The sequence below is a fragment of the Triticum urartu genome, chromosome 7, assembly GCF_003073215.2.
Source record: "Triticum urartu cultivar G1812 chromosome 7, Tu2.1, whole genome shotgun sequence".
NCBI lineage: Eukaryota > Viridiplantae > Streptophyta > Magnoliopsida > Poales > Poaceae > Triticum > Triticum urartu.
The window spans coordinates 691287089-691308771 of NC_053028.1; the positions used below are offsets into that span (position 1 = coordinate 691287089).

A 21683-nucleotide genomic window follows, 5' to 3' on the forward strand; every position below is an offset into this window, starting at 1 on the left:
ACAAAACACACGATCCAGTAGAGAAAGTGGGCCTACAGGCCTTTTTCCTGTGAAAAGAAAAACGAAAAATAAAGCCCATATTGAGTTATGACTAGTAAAAAGCTCAGTTTTCTGTGACTAATAAACACTGGTCTTTTGCACGACAAAAATGTCATTGACTATTGGCATTCTATGAAATAAATTGCCATGTTCAAGTTTATGTTTTCAAAAATGGCACAAAAAAAGGAAGAAGTTCATGGCAATCTGCATCGCTACGGTATGAAAAGTTGCCATCACTACGAAATTTACAAAAAAAACAAAAAAGTTGCCATGAAGTGATATGGTGAAGAAGGTTCTGTGTAGACACATAGAAAAATTTCAGAAAAAAAAATATAAAGAAAACATCTTAAGTTGTAATGATATCGTTCATGTAATCCCCATGGCAAAACAAATTTCAAAGGATCAAAACTTTTTGCCATGGCAAAAACAAATTTGAAAAAACAAACTTTCCGTATTCTCAAACTAATTTGTAAAAATGGCCATGACTAACATTCTACGGACGGACATGGCAAAAAGACACAACAAACCATGGCAAAAAATGCATTTAGCCATGGAAAAATTCGCATCTATAAACAAATACTGATTTTAGTTGCCATGGCAAGTTTGCCATGGGTTTGAACATCTTAGCTTGCCATGTTTTTTAACATCTTTAGTTGCCATAGCAAGTTTGTCATGTTCATGTTTGCCATCTATTTGTACAAACTTAATTAAAACAGAAGTTTGCCTTGTTTTTGCACATCTTAAGTTAGCCATGGCAAGTTTGTAAAATGTATTTGACATCTTAAATTGCCATGTTTTTGAACATCTTTTGTTGCCATGGCAAGTTTGCATGTTTGTGAACATGTTAATTAAAAAAAGTTTGCCATGTTTTTGAACAAACTTAATTAAAAGAAGTTACCATCTTTTTGCACATATTAAAGTTTGCGATGTTTTTGAACATTTTAAAATGCCATGGAAAATTTGCCATATTTTTGAACATCTACAAAGTTTGCCATGTTTTTGAACATCTAAAGTTACCATGGAAAAGTTTGCCATGTTTTTGAACATCTATAACTTTTCCATGGCAAGTTTGCATGTTTTTTGACAAGTTAATTAAAGAAGTTTTCCATGCCATAAATGGAGTCAAATTTGCCATGGCAAAAATGTAGTACTTTTGCCATGGAAATAACATAGAAAATATCATGGCTACACAATTATACATAGTAAAAGTTGCCATGTTCTATAAACGCAAATTTGCCATAATATTTAAATAAAAATTGCCATGCTCTTTACAATAAATTTGCCATGGCAACTTAGAAGAAAATTTGCCACGGCGACTTAATCCAAAATTTGCCATGTGAGAATGAAAGTATTTTTTTTCCATGGCAAAAAATCGAGTTAAATTTGCCATGGCAAAAATGGAGTAAAAATTTGCCATGGTAACTTAAAATAAAATTTGCCATGGCAACTTAATCTAAAATTTTCCATGTGAAATACAAGTATTTTTGCCATGGCAACTTAATCTAAAATTTTCCATGTGAAATACAAGTATTTTTGCCATGGCAAATATTGATGTTTGCGAAGCACAAAACATGACAAAATTGCAGTGGGGGTGCATATCAACTTGCCATCACTGGAAACAAATTTGCCATCATTTTTAGGGGGAGGGGGGACATTTTAATCTGTAACTTGCCATGTGCTCCCGAACAAAACCACAAAAATGGCAGCCTGCAACAAAATGTTGCAGCAAAAATGTGCCATGGCAACATCTACCCACATTTGTGCCAATTAGCAGGACACAAATTATAGAGGATTCATCTCCTGCAGCTAATACATACGTTCCAGTCCCCCAAAGTACTACACTAAGCAACACCCCATGTTGATTATCTTCTAAAAATCCAACAATCGGCAGGACGGCAACTCGTCTCGAGAAAACTCACATTAGTTAGTAGAAGAACTGGAATGGGAGAGGCGTGGGCACGATTCATACCTTAGACACGAGCTGCACAATTTGTAGAAAACGCGGCGAGCGGTCGGCAGCGAGCGCCTCGACCCGGACGTAACCACGCCGCCGCCCGGCCTCTGGCGAGCCACCGCTCATGGAGACGGTCGCGCATGGAGGGCCTCATTCTCCGCTTCCAGGCGCGCGTGGTCGGTGACAAGCGGCTCGACCCGGTCATACACACGCCACCGCCCGGTCTCCGGCGAGCCGCGGCTCATGGAGACGGCAGCGCATGGAGGGCCTCTCGTTCTCCGCTTCCAGGCGCGCGCGATCGGCGGTGAGCGTCTCGACCCGGTCATACCCACGCGGCCGCCCGGCCTCCGGCGAGCCGCCACTCATGGAGACGGCCGCGCGGTTCGTCTCCGTGCCCTGGCGTGCTTGGGTGGGATCCAGCCATCTACCGCCATCCGGGGCTCTCCTACCGTGCATCTAGCGTGGGCTTCTCGCCGGGAGTCGTCGGGATCTGCGGGCCTCACCGGATTAGAGGCGGCCGGGGGAGGATAGGGGAAGAGTGGGGAAAAGGAGTGAGGCAGAGGAGTGGACGGCGTTCGGGAGAGTTCGTTTCGTCCCGAACGAGTTTGTGGGCTGACGTGGCGACTTTGTATGCTCCAAAATTCGTGCGACACGATGGACGGCGATGAGGACGTTCGGGCCGGGACGCCCAGAAACCGAACGTTTGGAGGTTATCGATTCCGAAACTTTAAAAGGTTAGGAAAGTTTTTATTGGAAGGGTGAAAAAATCAATACGAGAAGATGATGGTGGGAGGTGAAATAAAAATAAACCAGACGAAGGTGAGAGGTGGGACAAAAAAACCCAGAACAGAAACTATCAGCTGCTCCATCAGAAGTAGAGATATAGGATAGACTCCATAATTTTTTTGTCCCTCACTTTCGTCAGGTTTTTCTCATCTCCGGTCCCCTTACGCACGCACAAAAAAAACCTACCCCGAACAAAACCCGCTCCTCTCAAATCCCATCGAAGTCCCAGCTTCCTTGCCGCCGCCGACATACAATTTGCCGCGATCTCGTTCGATCTCCCTGCCGCCCACATAAGGAATCGCCGCCACCGGCCTCCGGGCGGCGCTTCTCGCTGCTGCCATGGTACGGGATCGCCGCCGCCGAAGTACCAGATGAGATCCCAGGCCGGTAGTCCTCATCTCCGGATCAAAACCCAGCCGCAGATGCCGCCGCCGATCCGGGGAGACGACGCCGGCGACCGCCGCCGCTGTCGCGGATCACCAGGACGCGGCCGACGCCGGCGCCTCGGATATATTGCGGATCACCAGGATGCGGCTGTCGTGGATCACCAGGACGCCGTCGCCGCGGGCGCGTCGGATACACACAGGCCGTAGACATAGAGGAGGGCGAGAGCTCCGGGGCTACCGGGGATGCAGCTGCTTACCACGCCCGATCCATGGCACGGTTGTGCTGGTGACCAAGGACATGCTGGACCCGGGTGATTTGCACACGTCCCTCACCGACCGTCATCTACAGGACGTGTTTGGTTTTTGGTTTCTCTGACAAGGAATGACAGAGTGCTCTTCGGCCTCTTGGTCGCTGCCGGCCTCGCGGTCCTAGCGATTTGCTCATACCTTGCCATAATTCTCGGCGGCGGCGGCAGCACTGGAGCGAAGCGGTGCCCACCCGTCGTGGCCACGGTGTTCCCCCAGGTATACCACGTCCGGCGGCTGCACGTCTACTACACGGACCTGTTCCACGAGCACATGACGTTCCGGCGGCTCTCACCGGGACGAGTGCAGATTTACACGTCCAACCCGGCGGGGCTCAAGCACATCCTCAAGACTAACTTCGCCAACTACGGCAAGGTGCGCGATACATTATCCTCAAGAGTACAAGTAGTAAGATGTCAGTTAAATAAGGAGCTCTTAGTTCAGCTATATATGTGTTAACTAATCTGGACCAGGAGAGTAGTAACTTAATCATGCATCTGAGTTAGATCAGTCAGACTGACCTCTTTCCACTGTGGTACAATTTTTCGTTTCCTCTTGGTGATACGTTGGACGCTGGAGAAATGAATATGAAGTGTAGTAGCTACCATTAGATTGTTCTACTAGATGAGAGAGAAATAAACTTCAACCTTGGAGAAATTTATGTAACCACTAGCTTCAGTACGTGTTTGGTTTTCAGTTTCCTACTCGCACTATGTGTTTTGTTTGCCAATCTCAACTGATTTTGTGATTGGTTCATTTCCTTCTAGGAAAATTCACCTGATTGAAACTCGCCATCTTCTATAGCCAATATTTGGAGCCTGCAGGTTTTTTTTAAGGGAAATAAAAATCATTGTGTGAGGGTGAAGCTATTCGTCAGGAAAAACATTATCTTATGAACTTTGGATTCTAGAGCTTTATGATGTATATCAAGTATCGTTATACATAGTTTTGGAGTTGCGACAGCATCCCAACTATACCAGTACAACTATATTTGTTATAAGCACTCTTATGCATGATATATTTTAACAATCAACATTGATAAATTTACTGTTGAGACAACATCAACTAATCTAACATGAATGGATATTTTCTGATAAATTTTCTTTTTGGTATTTTGTTTAATGATAAAAATGCGTCGCCTTGTTGCAGGCTAATAGGTCGGAACATAAATGTCATAACTTTCCATGATGTCTTAGTTTTTGTGGCCCATGTTGTTTCTCAGATGCACCGGTCGCACAAAATGTGGATCGTTGTATCATTTATCTTGACCATTCAAGTTTCGTTTCATAAGTAGGATCCTTCGTTTGACGTGAATTTACAAAATATGTTGCCTGTGCTGAGTCTTTCATACCAACATAGCAAATCGGCATACTACAAACGGTAATGAAGTTCCTTTGTGTGCCTATCTCATGGTAGCAGCCAAGGTGGACCAGGTCGTGTCAGATGTGGTCAAGCTGGCCACGGCGGTCAAGGCCATGTCCTGCACGTGACGCACATGATGAGGAAGGCCATGCCCAGAAAGTGCATAGATAAGGCAATGAAGGCCATGTCCAGGGCGAGACGACGTGCAAGGATAATGCCAACAATGCAACACGGGATCAAGGAGGAGATAGGCGTGGTGCTGGTGACCATGCTTGTGGTCGAAGAGGACGTGGACGTAGTGCCAGTGGACGCTGTCGAGGAGCCCTCAGACTGATGGGTTGGCAACGACGAGCAATGTTTCGCCACGTTTGGTAGCCATTTGAATGGCCATGGCTTGGCCTGTTGTCGGTTCCGCGGTCTTGGACTGACCGGGCATCAGGGCAGCAAGGATTTCCAGGGCAAAGTCGACATGCAGCACAACGTGATGCCCATGGCAGCAGCGGCAACGTGGACAGGCAAAACAGTAAGTGCTTTCCTCCAAAAATCCAAATTGTCCCATGAGCATACTAAAACGTGTTCTATAGGAATATTTGGATTACTAACATTTCTATGCAGTTGATTAGTAACAGTTCTTTTGCAATCTGCAAAGTAACCTTTTTATCGCTTTATGCTATCATATATATTCCCAATTGCCACAGAAAATCCAATTATCTATTTTAGAAAACTCATATTTATTGTCAGGTTTGATTCTTGTTCTATTTAGGGTTGACCTAGGAGTCGATTATTTTTATTGATTTGACCTGTCCATCATCAATTGTCAGGTACCATACATTAACACCAGGAAGGAATTGCCATACAAGTTACTTGTAGATATTTTGATGTTTGATTATATATGGAAATTTTGTATGCGATGAAAATTGCGAGAGATGAGCAACAAAAATGTACAAATACCGAATATACATGTACTGTCTATGTATTTCTTTCTTCATAGGATTTTATTATTTAGTCTATTAGCAAGTGTGTTATGTATTTGCATGGGTATGCTCAGGGTAAGGGTTAGTTCATGGATACACAAGTGAGGCCATGCTTGCGCATCAGTGAGGCCATGTTTGCATGAGTGGTCATTTTGATCTTTTTTATTCACATTCTACTACAGGCATTGACCACTACAAAAACACATACCCACCCCCTCTAGCTGCTCTTTCATATCTTCCTTACCCTTCTTTTATGCTTTCATTTCCCATATTTGTTCATCAAGAGCATGGTAATTGCCAGGGACGAAGATGGTAGAGGAAGAATGAAGGGAACAAGTTTGTGACATGACGACCATGCGACAGGTAGCGCTTTATCTTCGTCCATTTAATATTCGATCAATATACACCCAGATGTATTTTCATAAATAAAAAAATTAGTAATGGAATTAGGATAACCAAATAATTTCTCCTCTGGCAGTTTATAGCGTGTTTGAATTTGATACTAGCGAGAAAAAAAATTAGTGCAATTTTCTGCATTTTTTCTACTCTGGTAGACTCTGAACTATTGAGTTTGTATCTGATTTCCATGCTATATCATGGAAGTCACTAACAAGGTTTTTCTATTTAGCGCTGAGCTACTAATATATGGTTGATCCAATTTACACATCACCACTTATGTATTCATAAGCTGGAGTGGCCCTTAAAAATTGATGTAAAAAGGATTGACATGACCTTCATGTTGTCTATGATGGCTGGACATGAAGAACCAAATGTGATGGCACTGACAAAGGTGTCATTGAATCGAGGAGGCAGCTGTAGTGGTAAGGTAGACAAGACAAGAGAGGGAGAAAAAGAGAGCGGATGCCATCTTAAATAAGAGACGATAACTGATGAAAAAAGGGACAAGTAGGGCGTTTTGGTGCCCAGGCTTATCTGCACCCGGTTAGAAAAAAATCATAAAAAATTCAAAAAAAAATTCAAAAAATTCCAAATAAAATTAGTGTGATAGACAATTTGATGCGTGAGGCCCACTCCAAATTTCAAGTCATTTGGACATATGAGAAGCTCTCAGCAAAAAAGACAAATCAGGCCAAAACAGTACATGAACAGTAAACATTTTTACAAACTCCCAATTTGTCTTTTTTAACCAAATTTCAAGTCATTTCGGCCTAACTCTGTCGCTCTGCCCTGTGGGCCTTGCGGGCCTGCATCTTGGCCCAACTAGAGGTTGGGTTTCTAGTCGTATGCAGGCCGATGTGGCCCAGCAGGCGGGCTTTATTTATTTATTTATTTATTTTCTTTTTCTTTTCTGCTTTATTTATTTTCTTATATTTATTTCTGAGTTGCTTTTTGCTGTATTTAGAATTTATTTGTGAATATTTTTTCTTTAGGTTCAAAAAATTACAAACTGTTAGTGCCAGTAGTTTTCAAATTTGAATAGTTTAAATTTGAATTATTTGAAATTTGTGTGAATCACTAGTTTGTGAATAACTTAACTTTATGAATAGATTTATCAGTGATTCTTTTTTGTTATGTTTAATATTAGTGTGTTTTATCATTATATTCAATTTGGTAATACTTAGATTATTTAAAAAATGAAATGCCTTTGTAACAGATGAGTTTTTGTTTGAAACCCTGATATTTCGAAAGAGATTGTCCAGTTTGTACACGAAGTTCATCCAGTTTTTGCCGTAACCCTCTCTACTTTTTTGCACATGCTATGTGGGTGAAATTATGATACCATGCCAACTTTCAACCTTTTTGGAGTTCATTTGAAGTGTTTTTCAATTTCAGGGTCATTTAGGTGAAAAAAACCAGTAAATGCATGAAAAATAGTGAATGAAGTTAGTAAGGGTTGCAAATTGATGATGCGACTTTGAATGGTGCATACTGAATGGACAAAATGTCTGGAGTTGTAATAAGTAAAAAAAATAAAATGCCTTTATAACAGATGAGTTTTCGTCTGAAACCTGATACTTCAAAACAGATTGTTCATTTTGTACACGAAGTGCATCCATTTTTTGCCATAACTGTCTCAACTTTTTTGCATATGATATGTGTGTGAAATGATGATACCATGCCAATTTTCAACCTTTTTAGAGTTCATTTGAAGTCTTTTTTAATTTCAGGGTCATTTAGCTGAAAAAATCAGTAAATGCATGAAAGAATTTGTTTGCACATAAAATTTCTTCGCGTTTCAAATGCCAAAACACATAAGTACCCTAACTATTACAAAGATTCCCTCCGGTTTGTTCAAAGCGGGACTTTCCAGATATATAAGTCCGGAAAACTCACTAGAGAAGAAAGTGATGACAGTGAAGCCGATCACATCCCAGAGTGGGATCTTTGGGTGTGAAACTTTTTCTTTGCCTGTGTCCCTTTGCGCCGTAACCATGGACAATCTTCATCATTTAACTGGATGCTCTGGTCAATATTCTCTGTGAATGGAGCAATTTCATCAAACTTTTCATAATCTTCTCACATGTTTGTCTTGTCATGTACTCCCACGATATTTCTTTTCCCAGAAAGAACTATGTGGCGCTTTGACTCATCGTATGATGCATTCGCTTCCTTATCTTTTCTTTTTCTCGGCTTGGTAGACATGTCCTTCACAAAAAAAACCTGCACCATATCATTGGCTAGGACGAATGGTTCGTCTGCATACGCAAGATTGTTGAGATCCACTGTTGTCATTCCGTACTACGGGTCTTTCGTTACCCCGCCTTGTGTCATATTGACCCATTTGCACCGAAACAAAGGGACCTTCAAACCACGTCCATAGTCAAGTTCCCATATGTCCTCTATGTAACCATAATATGTTTCCTTTTCCGTCTTGGTTGCTGCATCAAAGCGGACACCACTATTTTGGTTGGTGCTCTTCTTATCTTGGGCGATCGTGTAAAATGTATTCGCATATATCTCGTCCCCTTTGAAAGTCATTATATTCGAAGATGGTAACTGGGACAACAAGTACATGTCATCTTCAATAGCGGCGTCATGCATGGCATGTGTCTGCCACCAGCCGGCGGAAGTCCCCGTTTGTTCATGTGTAATCCAGTCATCAGACTGCTCCGGGTGTTTGGAGCGTAGAAAATTCTTGTGTTCGTCCATATACGGAGCCACCAAGGTGGAATTCCGTAGAACTGTGTGGTGTGCTTGAGTGAGAGAATGCCCATCCATACATATTATTTGATCCCCTCCTAGCGTGCCTTTTCCATCCAGTCAAGCCTTATGCCGCGATTCAGGAACACCAATCGGCTTAAGGTCAGGAATAAAGTCAATACAAAACTCAATGAACTCCTCATTTTCATGGCCTTTGGAGATGCTTCCTTCAGGCCTAGCACGGTTGTGAACATATTTCTTTAAGACTCTCATGAACCTCTCAAAGGGGAACATATTGTGTAGAAATACAGGACCCAAAACGTTAATCTCTTCGCATAGGTGAACTAGGAGTGCGTAATGATGTTGAAGAAGGATGGTGGGAACACCAACTCGAAACTGACAAGACATTGCACCAAATCATTCTCTAACCTTGGTATGATTTCTGGATCGATTACCTTCTGAGAGATTGCATTGAGGAATGCACATAACTTCACAATGGCTAATCGAACGTTTTTCGGTAAAAGCCCCCTCAATGCAACCGGAAGCAGTTGCGTCATAATCATGTGGCAGTCATGAGACTTTAGGTTCTGGAACTTTTTCTCTGCCATATTTATTATTCCCTTTATATTCAAAGAAGATTTTCTTCTCTTCTTTGGCAAGAGCGTAGCTGCCATGACCTTGATGTATGCCGTCTTTTTCGTGCATACATTGCTGGTCCTCCCGTGCCTCCCGTGTATCTTTTATCTTCCCATACACGCCCAAGAAGCCAAGCAGGGTCACGCAAAGATTCTTCGTCACGTGCATCACGTCGATTGCGGAGCGGACCTCTAGGTCTTTCCAATAGGGCAGCTCCCAAAATATAGATTTCTTCTTTCACATGGGTGTGCGTCCGTCAGCGTCATTCGGAACAAGTTGTCCGCCAGGACCCTTTCCAAAGACTACCTTCAATCCTTCACCATATCATGTACATCAGCACCAGTATGGTGGCGAGGCTTCGTCCGGTGATCCGCCTTACCTTTGAAATGCTTGTCTTTCTTTCTTACGGGAAGCCTGCTCGGAATAAATCGGCGATGTCCTAGGTAGACATTCTTCCTACAACTATCCAAATATATACTATCGGTATCTTCCAAACAATGCGTGCATGCGCGGTATCCCTTGTTTGTCTGTCCTGAAAGGTTACTGAGAGCAGGTCAATCATTGATGGTCACGAACAGCAACGCCTTTAGGTCAAATTCTTCCTGTTTGTGCTCATCCCATGCACGTACACCTGTTCCATTCCACATCTATAAGAGTTCTTCAACTAATGGCCTTAGGTACACATCAATGTTGTTGCCGGGTTGCTTAGGGCCTTGGATGAACACTGGCATCATAATGAACTTCCTCTTCTTGCACAACCAAGGGAAGGTTATACATACATAGAGTCACAGGCCATATGCTATGGTTGCTGCTCTGCTCCCCAAAAGGATTAATGACATCTGCGCTTAGACCAAACCATACGTTTCTTGTGTCACCTGCAAACTCCTCCCTGTACTTTCTCTCGATTTTTCTCCACTGCGACCCGTCAGTGGGTACTCTCAACTTTCCGTCTTTCTTACTGTCTTCTCTATGTCATCGCATCGCCTTGGCATGCTCTTTGTTTTGGAAGAAACGTTTCAACCGTGGTATTATAGGAGCATATCACATCACCTTGGCAGGAATCTTTTTCCTGGAGCGCTCGCCGTCGGGATCACCAGGGTCATCGCGGCTGATCTTATAGCGCAATGCACCGCATACCGGGCACGCGTTCAAATCCTCGTACTCACCGCGGTAGAGCATGCAGTCATTAGGGCATGCATGTATCTTCTGCACCTCTAACCCTGGAGGGCAGACAGCCTTCTTTGCTTCGTACGTACTCTCGAGCAATTCATTGTCCTTTGGAAGAATATTCTTTATCATTACCAGCAACTTTCCAAATTCCTTGTCAGATGCATCATTCTTTGCCTTCCATTGCATCAATTCCAGTGTGGTGCCCAACTTTTTCTTGCCAGCTTTGCAATTCGGGTACAACATTTTTTTGTGATCCTCTAACGTGCGCTGCAACTTCTTCTTCTCCTTTTCACTTGCGCAGTTTCTCTTTGCATCGGCAATGGCCCGACCTAGATTATCAGCGGGCTCATCTGGTGCCTCTTCTTCAGCTTCTTCCCGCACTGCCGACTCAACTTCTTCCCCCATTGTTGTACCCTCGTATTCAGGGAATCCATGGCCATGATAGCTGTCGTCGTCCTCTTCTTCTTCATTGTCTTCCATCACAACCCCTCTTTCTCCGTGCTTGGTCCAAACATTATAGTGGGGCATGAAACCGGACTCAAACAGGTGGACGTGAATGGTTCTTGAGTTAGAGTAATTGTGATCATTCTTACAGCCAGCACATGGGCAAGGCATAAAACCATCTGCCCACTTGTTTGCTTCAGCCGCAATCAGAAAAGTATGCACGCCATTAATGAATTGGGGAGAGCATCGGTCATCGTACATCCATTGCCGGCTCATCTTCATTACACAGCACCAAAAAGACCAAATTAATACAAGTTCATACATAAAGTTCATACAACACTTAAATGCAACATACAAATAACTCCCTAGCTAAAACATTTAAATGCAACAACAAATGCGATCAAGATTGCAACTAAGGTAACAATTGATCCAACAACATAATGATACCAAGCCTCACTATCAATGGCATATTTTCTAATCTTTCTAATCTTCAAGCGCATTTTCTCCATCTTGATCTTGTGATCATCGACGAGATCGGCAACATACAACTCCAATTCCATCTTCTCCCCCTCAATTATTTTCAATTTTTCTTTCAAATACTAGTTTTCTTTTTCAACTAAATTTAAACTCTCGACAATAGGGTCGGTTGGAATTTCCGGTTCACATACCTCCTAGATAAAAATATCTATGTCAACTTGATGGACATAATTTGTCATGAACACGAAATGTAACAAATAGTTTTAAAAGAGAATATACCACATCCGAATCATAACACGGACGAGGGCCGACGGGGACGGATATCAAAACCATGACACTATGTATAACAAACAACGTATGGGTAAGATAATTATACAAGTAACTATATATCTAAATCACACAAACATGATTTTTTATATAAAAAAAATAAGAACAAGAGGCTCACCACAAGGTGGTGCCGGTGACAGGACGGTGCAGACGATCGACGGTGGTTAGGACGGAGACTGGAAGGCACTAAGTAAACCACACCTACATATGCAAACTAAGAGTTATTTTGAGCTCAAGTTGCATATAAATCAAATAAACTACCACATATAATTCCTCCCAAATTACTAAAACCCACAAATTAATGACTATATAAAGCATTGCAAGAGCTAATCTAGCAATGAGAGATGAAAGGACAAAGTTGCTTACCTTTGTGATCACTTGAATGGATGGGGGCCTTCAAATCTTGACAAAATTTGGGCAAAATGTGTGATGAGCTTGAGGGTAGAGGGGAAGAACAGAGAGGAGAGGAGAAAGGGAAAAAACAGAGCGAGCTCGGGTGGACGAAGGGTTTATATAGGACGACCTTCAGTACCGGTTCGTGGCACGAACCGGTACTAAAGGTGCTGGAGGGGCCCCAATCTGACAACATCCTGCCACCACTCTCTTTAGTACCGGTTCGTGGCACGGACCGGGTACTAATGAGAGCGGCCCGCCTAGCCGTTGGAACCGGCACTAATGGTCACATTAGTGCCGGCATGGTCACATTAGTGCCGGCTCAAATACAAACCGGGACTAATGAGCTGAACATTTGACCTTTTTTTACTAGTGTACATCAACCGCGTTGTGAAACGCTTCCGCTTACGGTCTACGAGGGTACGTAGACACGTTCTCTCCCTCGTTGCTATGCATCTCCATGGATAGATCATTGCGTGAGCGTAGAATTTTTTTGTTTTCGTTGCTATGTCTCCCAACAGCTCGGGCGTTGGTGGTGCGGCTGCTCCGGTGCCCCCTAGGTGACAAAATTTTGTCAAGAAGATGCGCGTGGACAAGAGAAAGCGATTGACAATGAAAAAGGGCGCCGTGGTGGCTTACGGGCGTCGGAAAGCTCCGACGAGGTTGGCTCGGCCGGTGAGATCCAAGCGGCAATGGCGGGCGGTAGGAGCGGCGAGAGGTCGAGTGGAGAGGTGGAATCGGTAGAGGGCTCTCGGGGCTTTATATAGGCGCGGCGAGGGAGTGCGGGTGCCGCGGATAAGCTCTATCGGTGTGAGCTTCGGACGACAGGTTCGGGAGCGCATGCGCGTGCTTATCCCGAGCGGTGCGAGAGGTTAGGGACGGCCTGGGGAGGGGGCCCCACCTGGCAGCGGCAGCGGGAGAGAAAGGCGAAGGAGGAGAAGCGGGCGGTCGACCGGTGTCGAGGGATTTCAGGCGCGGGGCCGTGGTGTGGGCCAAAACTGGTTGTGGGCCAGTGGATCGCCTGGGCCTGCTGGTGTGTGCGTGTGTGTGTGATTTTTTTTAACAGAAACACTTAGTGGCCCAAAATAAATTCAAATGAATTTATAAAAATACCACACAAATTCCTAAATTCATTTATGAATATCTATAGCACAGTGAACATTAATTTAAGCATAGGAAATTTTGAAGATATTTTCCTAATGCAATTATTGCACTGTTGGCAAATAAATAAATACCAAATAAACTCCAAAATCCCTAAATAATACTCCCTTCATTCCTTTATATAAGGTGTATTTGTTTTTTGATAAAATTCCACAATGTAAGGTGCATTTGTTCTAATTCCTTGTAATCCCGATCTTGGCCCTCCAGAAAAAGTAACGTATCTCTCCCCTGATTGCATGTATCTCAAAGAAAAATAAACTATCTCTCTCCTGATTGCGTGTATCTTTTTCTTTCCTTGCCTAAATGATTCACTTGCCGCTAATCTATGAATTAGACAAGGGTATTTTCGTTCTAAATAGTCCATGATTATGTGCCTTGGTCACCGTGCTGAAAATAATACACCTTAGATAAAAGAATGGAGGGAGTATTCTAATGAATTTTCCAACTCTTTTACAATTGAGGAAGTCATTTTATCCCCTCTCCTTTATTTTTCTTGAGTGGAAAATTAATATTTGAATATTTCAAAAACTCTAAAATGCAATAAAATATAATATGCATTGATGATTATATTAACATCCAAATTTAGAAAAATTGGGATGTTACATCCTCTCGCCTCCTCCTCTCTCCTCTCTCCTTCCTCCTCCCTCCACCCTCATCCCGCTACCCTCCTCCTCTCTCCTCCTTCCTCCCTCCTCCTTTCTCCTACCTAATTCATGAGCATATTTACTGCATAAACAGAAAAGACTTGCAATACAATAGAAAATTTTCAGTAAAAAAAATTAGTAATAGAATATAAATTTTCAGTAAAAATAGTAATAGAATAGAAAAAATTAGGTATCGAATAGGTTTTTTGAATATAATAATGTTTTAAGTATCGAATAGGTTTTTTGAATATAATAAGGTTTTAGGTATCGAATAAAATATAAAAATGTTGTTGCCTACAAATTATTTTTTATATCATTATCACTTTGTCATCAAAGAATGCTATATGAGATTTGATTATCTAAATTTTTCACTCGGTGGAATATGTGGGCTTTCTGGTGTCGCGTCTCCCTGGAGTGATCGTCGTCGGAGTTGTTGGTCCCTGGTCATCACTCCACTGTTTGACTACTTCTCTACAGCTGAGTTGGTGGGCTAAAAGTCCACCTCCTCCTCCGCTCTTTGTTTCAGGTCACTAAAAAATTCTGCCGAGAGTGGTAGGGTTTGCTCTGCAGCCAAATATATCTGGGAAGTAATTTGTAAAAGGGGTTGGGGCACATTTATCCACCAGAAGTAGAAATGTGCAGATAGTAGGAATTGCTACTATGTGTTGGGCTATGTGGAAACTCAGAAACAGAGCTTGTATCGATGGCAAACCTGAAAAATGCCATGCTGAATTTATTTATTATGCCTGTTCCTTTCTACGTTACTGGGCAGGTCTACAAAAAGAGGTTGATAAGGAGATGTTGGAGCAAGATGCGGAGCTGTTAAAAAGAACTGCCCTGGAGGCTCATGATGGCAGTCCAAGACATGATGGCAAGGGGGGCTCTCAGGCTGGAGAATGATGAGGATCGTCGAGAAGAAGAGGTAGCCAAGGAGGATGCGATGGATGAAGATGCCGATGATTAGACCTGTGTAGAAGAGAAGATGGTGCTGAATCTGCATCGTATGTGCTGGGGAGGGAGGAACTTTTGTATGCATTGTAGCGTGCATTATCTTTGGATGATGTTTCATCTTTGTTAGCTTCTGCTCTAGTCCTCTGCTAGCCGTGCATGTGGTAGTTTGGCCTTTGTACGAGAGAACCAGTGATGTTTGGGTGGTTTTGCTACTCGTTTTTTGCGCTATGGACGTGATGGTCCATGTTTGTTCTGTTATCTGCGTGATGATAGTGGAACCCGATCCAGTTTGATTCGTATGAAAAAAAAGATCTTATCATTGCTTGGTCATGGATGCATCCACGCAATGAACAGTCGTAGAGAGTCACATAGACGACTAAATGTACACCCTGCCTGTTTAGCTGTGTATGTGAAGCGGCAAGTAGTTGCAGATAGCAGCAGTCTAAAGCGACATAGTACTTGCCCATAGAGCTAGCTGCTGTTGAGCTGGCTTACTGCTGTGGTGATTGGAACAGATGCACAATGTGTGTGCCACGACAGAAAACTACAAGGGCAATGCGTGTGCCACGACAGAGAACTTCAAGGGCAATGCATGTGCCACGGCAGAGAGGTGAATCATGGTCAATCGCGCGAAGCGTTTTTCATCTGAATGAGTTGGGAGCGATTGGTTTTTCCAGTGAGAAGTCGGTTGATAGGGAAGGTATTTTTTTCCAACTTAAAACACAAACACCCCCACGCATGCACTGGCCGACTGCCAGGAACTCAGTAGACACTCTCTAAACTTGGCCGCTTGCATCCTTTTTCCGAGAGACGTGAACTTCTTCTTTCATGGCCGCATTCGGGCTGGCACATTTCCCTTTCTTGAACAGACCCCAGAAACTGTTGAGTCCCTTGAAATATCTTGTGGGAGATTTGCCTCTGCGAGATCCCCTGCCGTCGACAGAAAAGCATCCTAAATGTTTCTTCTTTGCCAGCCCCAGCCCTTCGCCGTTGTTCTCGGTGTTGACGGCCATGCTGCCTTCAGCAGGTTCAACAGGTTGACCGCCAACACCAGATGCTTGGTCACCGACATGGGAGGCAGGAACTTCCACTATGTCATTGCCTACATAGGCAGGAGCTTGCACTTGTGGAGCAGCCTGGTTCAAATTGAACTGGACCAATATCACTGACACGTTGAGTTTTGATCCCTTGCTAAGGCATGAATCCAGAAGCTCTTCACAGATGGCTTTAAGGTCTTTTCCCTGCATTGATGAAAAATCCCAAAGCAATTGAATTTTCTTCATCAAGTAAGTAGTTTATCTTAAACATAATATTACTGTTATTGACAAGCAGAATATTTTTTGAACAAACAAGACTCACGGATTGCAAGCCTCCGCGTACTTTTTCAACCACCATCTTACTGGTCATGACAGACCTGGAGAAGAAGAAAAAAACAATAGATGTAATCTTGTTACGACAATGTATAAAGGATTTTTTTCTGGGATAATATATAGAGGAAATTATAGCTATGAAACATGACATCAAATTGTGTCCCTATGTGTATGGCTGGATCTATCGACTGGTGACCAGTAACGCCATCTCTTATTAGTTTTAGCATTCTTGCAGTGAACAGAAAACTTTTGACACAACTCCTATTGTTGTTATTACGGAAAACAAACAAACATACTGAACTGCCATTTCCATATAGCAAATCAACATGATATGGAACCATCAAATTTGATTATTTATCAACACAATACAAGGCACTAGCTAACCTAAATACTGACACATATTGCTCTTTTCAGCAACTTGAACTCAGAAAATAGTTTACTGTCCTCCGGTTTGAGAAAACAGAAACTGAATTGCACATGTGGATGAAGTAGCTCAAACTCAGACCCTTGTAGTGCATGCTGGGTCAAATTTAACTTGAACCAAAATGTGCAAACTTCAGGTTCCAAATATCACTGTCCTAGGATGGAACAAGCATGAAAGATAAATAATAATTTAGAGTAACTTTACTGGCTTGGATCAACAGTTATTTTTTCTTCATACTTACCAGATGCCAGAACTTGCTACCACAATAAATTCCATGGTATCAGAAATCACCTCCTAGAAAAATAGACAGTCGTTTCCATCAGACCGCACGCATCAAGAAACTTACACTGAGCCCATGCAACATAGTGACAAACTTACTTCATATATGTCCGGAACACATATCACCATTTGTTCTTCACGAGGCAAATGTTTATTCTGCTTGAATTGGTAATCACCTGAGATGTAAATAGTCAAAATGCCCATCAACAATGAATAGATTGCGTCCAATAAAAATATAGAAAAGCAGATAAGGACTAACCGAAAGATCTGGAGGTGGGTAATGTTCCCTCGGCGCCATGGATGCCCAACTTTGACCCACCATCATCATCCTCACTTACCTTCCCTCCTGCCTTTAAAATCCTTTGTTTTTCATGTTTGGCATCAGGTTTGTGTTGGGTGGATAGATCAAGAGCCTTACCATAAAAATAGATACAAGAAAAAAATGTTATGCACCACTTCAACGCATGCAAACAAAATAGGATGCCCCAAACAGAAATTTGATTTGAAATTGTCATTATACCTGAACATTCCTTGGTGGTTCACAATTCCATGAGAGTACACAACGGGAATCACCAATGTTTGCTACAGTGATCCGGTTGCCTCTGATGAGAGCAATGCATGTGGTGCATCCTTCCTGTAGTGGCCCAAGATAAGGTTCCTGCAAAATAAATTCCAAACTGAGGTATAATGCAGAAAAAAATGAAAATCATATGGAAAAATAGGTTATTAAAGAATAAATTTGCTGATGTGCCCTTCATTAAGAGAAGCAAACAATGACACCCACTGATCAACTCAACCTCAATTCAGTAAACCAAGCACTCGATGGAACACAAGTTGGGATTATGAGTTAAATATATCAGTGGCAACTCCAAAGCACATCTCAGAAAAATACTGTAGATACCTCTTATCACACCCACTGATCCTTCCAATTCCCTTTTACACATAATAATATGCAGAATTAATCAAGAGATAAAATAATGACTAATTCTTCGACAACTAAATGTTTAAAGAATATTCTGTATCACCTTCAACAACCACCGCTTAACAGTACAACCACCAATCCTGAGACGCCTTATCAGATTTCTAATCCCGGGAGGATTACTTATCATCCTCCAATCATCTGACTGTTCCAACTTTGCATCAATACTGCAACAATTAATTAAGCATAAAACAATTAGATATTGCATATCTATGTGTTGGCCTTTTCACCTTTCAATATTAAAATGAAAATGCATAAATATGAGTGCAGATTATGTGAACATGTATAGAGGCACATAATGCTTGTCTTTTGTGTGGGCCACAGTTACTCATATTGTTTAATGAAATTTGACGGATTTGCATATCATAGCTAAAACTTCACAATTTTTGGAAACTATTCTGAGGCAGGCGGTAGTGGTGTCCATGTTTTTTATGGATATCAATCCCAGAGGAGTTATACTGGAATATTTGTGGTCCGAATAGCCCAGCAAAGAGAGCAGTGAGGGAGTTTATTGACTCGTTGCATGTTAATTTGGTGTGTTTGCAAGAAACTAAACTCGCTGTAATCGATCAATACATTGTAATGCACCACTTGGCGGCTTTGCTTACCTGCTGTGGAGACGTGAGGGGCATACTGTTGGCTTGGGATTCGGCCTTATTACAGGTGGACCAGATCACTCTTGACACTAATTTTCCCATGGGCCTGGTGCATCTAAAAGACACCAATTCTTCGTGGATGACTATTGTGTATGGGCCTCAGGGAGACGAACTCAAAACACAATTTCTACCTGATCTGGTGGCTCGGCGTTTACTTTGTCCTAGGCCTAGAGCATCAGAGAAGAGCAACTATAATCTGAATTGCAATATAATGTCCACGTTCAGGTGCTATGTGGAGGACCATGAATTGAGATAAGTATATATGCACGGACATCGTTTTACATGGAGTAACGAGAGAGAAATCCCCACTCCTACCAAAATTGATAGAGCTCTGGTTTCTAGGGATTGGGAGCTTAACAACCCAAACAGTCTGCTGCAGCCTGCAGGCCCTTTCTCTTCTTTTTTTTGATAAAGGGGGTTTCCTCTCCGATTCCCATCTACTAGGACCGAAGGTAAAGAAAGCAACCAACAATGCATGATCTAAAGAAGCAGACTAGGAGCACTACCTATCCGTAACACAAAGACAACATGGGGGGAGTGTGCACCAGGAAGCACACCCCCATCTTGCCAGAAGGCAGACTCCGGACACCCTCCCCTGGGAATTCTACAAGCCAAACCTCCAGGGTAGGGAATGAATAACGCTGATAGACTAGTGAATAGTGATCAACCATCCACATAACCAGACATAAAGAAAGTCTGCACTAGGGGAGAATAGAACCCAAAAGTAAACAACAGCAAGAGGGTCTTCAAGCAGCAACCAGGTAATGTAGGAATGGAGATCTTCAAAAGACTATCAACGCTGCATTCAATCAGAAGAAACGACTCAGATTTGATCTGTTTTGGACTAAACTGGAGGGCTTTGAATATGCAATCAAGGAGGCATGGGTTTCTGATGATTCGATTCTGGATATGCTTTATTTCAGAACACAGTGTCTTATCTTCAGACTTGGGGGCAGAGAATAGTGGGCAATGTCAAGCTCAATATTACAATTGCTAGCTTGGTGTTTTTCAGATTGAAGGTGGCTCAGGAGTCCCGATTGGTATCTCACGATGCGCTTTAGCTTTCCTACATATTGAAATTGGCTGTTCTCAGGCTGTCCTCTCTCAAACGAATAATTTCAAGGCAACATTTCAAGAATTAGATGGTTCCGGAGGGGGGTGCCAATCCAAGCTGTTGCAAATGCCCATAGAGCAAAAGAAAATCATCCCTTTGATCAAAGTCCAGGGGAAGCTCCTCACTGACGAGGAGGCTAAAGAGGAGGCTTTCTCGGTGCATTTGAAAGCTTGCTGGGATACCATGGCTGCTCTCCTGAAATTATTAGTCATTGATGGTCGCGGATTTGCGTTACTTAACAAGGCTCTTGTCTGCCTAATTCCCAAAAAAACTGACACAGAGGACACTACTCACTATTGCCCCATCAGCTTAGTGCATAGTTTTCAGAAAAAAATTGCGAAAATGTAGAGTACATGATTTAGTCATATGGAAAATACCCGGAGAACACATTAGTCATTGCCTTCTGCAGATTGCTCTCATAGTCGTCATCCTTAACCGGCTGGAGGATTCACAGTCCTCAAGTGTAATAAGTCTTCAGATCACACAGACAAGAAGACTTCAGTGATGCCTAACACTCTTTGGCTTTGGATGTTTAGGGCTTTGTCCTCGCAAGGAATTCTCTCTCAAAGGCTTCGAGGTGGGTTGCTCTCAAACGACACAAGCCGTATATTAACTCTGAGCAGCCAACCGTTTATGGTTGTAGGGGGTGGGCTATTTATAGCCACTAGGAAACCCAACCTGATTTGTCCTAAATGACCCTGGGTCATTGAGGAACTGACACGTGTCCCAACGGTCAGATTTCAAACACACACGACAACTTTACTTGGGCTACAAGCAAAGCTGACTTATCCAGCTCTGGATAAGATTTGCTCTCATTGTCTTCGCTCGAAGACATAGGATTTTGGTTAAGCATCACTTTAGTCATTCTGACTGGTTCTCTTGGACCCCACTTAACAGTACGGTGGTTCCTATGACTCAACAAAGAAGAAAAAGAACGACGAAACAACTAAGTCTTCGCGCTCCATAGTCTTCACGCGATGTCTTTTCTTGTTATAGTCTTCAATGTGAATGTCTTCACGTACCACCTTTGACTTCAATGTCTTCATACATTTTTAGGGGTCATCTCTGGTAGGAAAACCGAATCAATGAGGGACTTCTACCTATGTTATCCTGCAATTCTCACAAACACATTAGTCCCTCAACCAGGTTTGTCGTCAATACTCTAAAACCAACTAGGGGTGGCACTAGATGCACTTACAGAGCACAATAGATCAGGAGTTCCGCCGCCAGAAGCCTCCGTAGCCACCGAAAACCAATCTAGACCCGTTCCGGCACCCTGCCGGAGGGGGAATCCCTCTCCGGTGGCCATCTTCATCATTCCGGCACTCTCCATGACGAGGAGGGAGTAGTTCTCCCTCGGGGATGAGGGTATGTACCAGTAGCTATGTGTTTGATCTCTCTCTCTCATGTTCTTGAGGTGATACGATCTTGATGTATCGCGAGCTTTCCTATTATAGTTGGATCCTATGATGTTTCTCCCCCTCTACTCTCTTGTAATGGATTGAGTTTTTCCTTTTAAGTTATCTTATAGGATTGAGTCTTTAATGATTTGAGAACACTTGATGTATGTCTTGCCGTGCATATCTGTGGTGACAATGGGATATCACGTGACTCACTTGATGTATGTTTTGGTGATCAACTTGCGGGTTCCGCCCATGAACCTATGCATAGGGGTTGGCACATGTTTTTGTCTTGACTCTCCGGTAAAAACTTTGGGGCACTCTTTGAGGTTCTATGTGTTGGTTGAAT

General features: G+C 42.8%; 1 protein-coding gene across 1 annotated transcript; it reads right to left on the reverse strand.

The window, feature by feature from the left end:
• Positions 1-15730: 15730 nt before the first annotated feature.
• On the reverse strand, positions 15731-20371 carry LOC125522528 (probable protein phosphatase 2C 21). Its single transcript, XM_048687580.1, has 8 exons — positions 20312-20371; positions 18211-18331; positions 17706-17843; positions 17445-17598; positions 17285-17361; positions 17148-17200; positions 16472-16526; positions 15731-16353 (listed from the first exon to the last, which is right to left on the reverse strand). The coding sequence occupies exons 1-8, from the start codon at positions 20329-20331 to the stop codon at positions 15889-15891; spliced, it is 1083 nt and encodes a 360-aa protein (XP_048543537.1). The 5' UTR covers positions 20332-20371; the 3' UTR covers positions 15731-15888.
• Positions 20372-21683: the final 1312 nt, after the last annotated feature.

Bases quoted from the DNA above. Each gene is read 5' to 3' on its own strand.
- LOC125522528 (XM_048687580.1), bottom strand. From the start codon at position 20,331: ATGACTAATGTGTTCTCCGG. The intron at 17,599-17,705 runs GTATAATGACAA...TTTTATGGTAAG, and splicing joins AACCACCAAGGAATGTTCAG to GCTCTTGATCTATCCACCCA. The intron at 17,362-17,444 runs GTTAGTCCTTAT...TTTACATCTCAG, and splicing joins ACCCACCTCCAGATCTTTCG to GTGATTACCAATTCAAGCAG.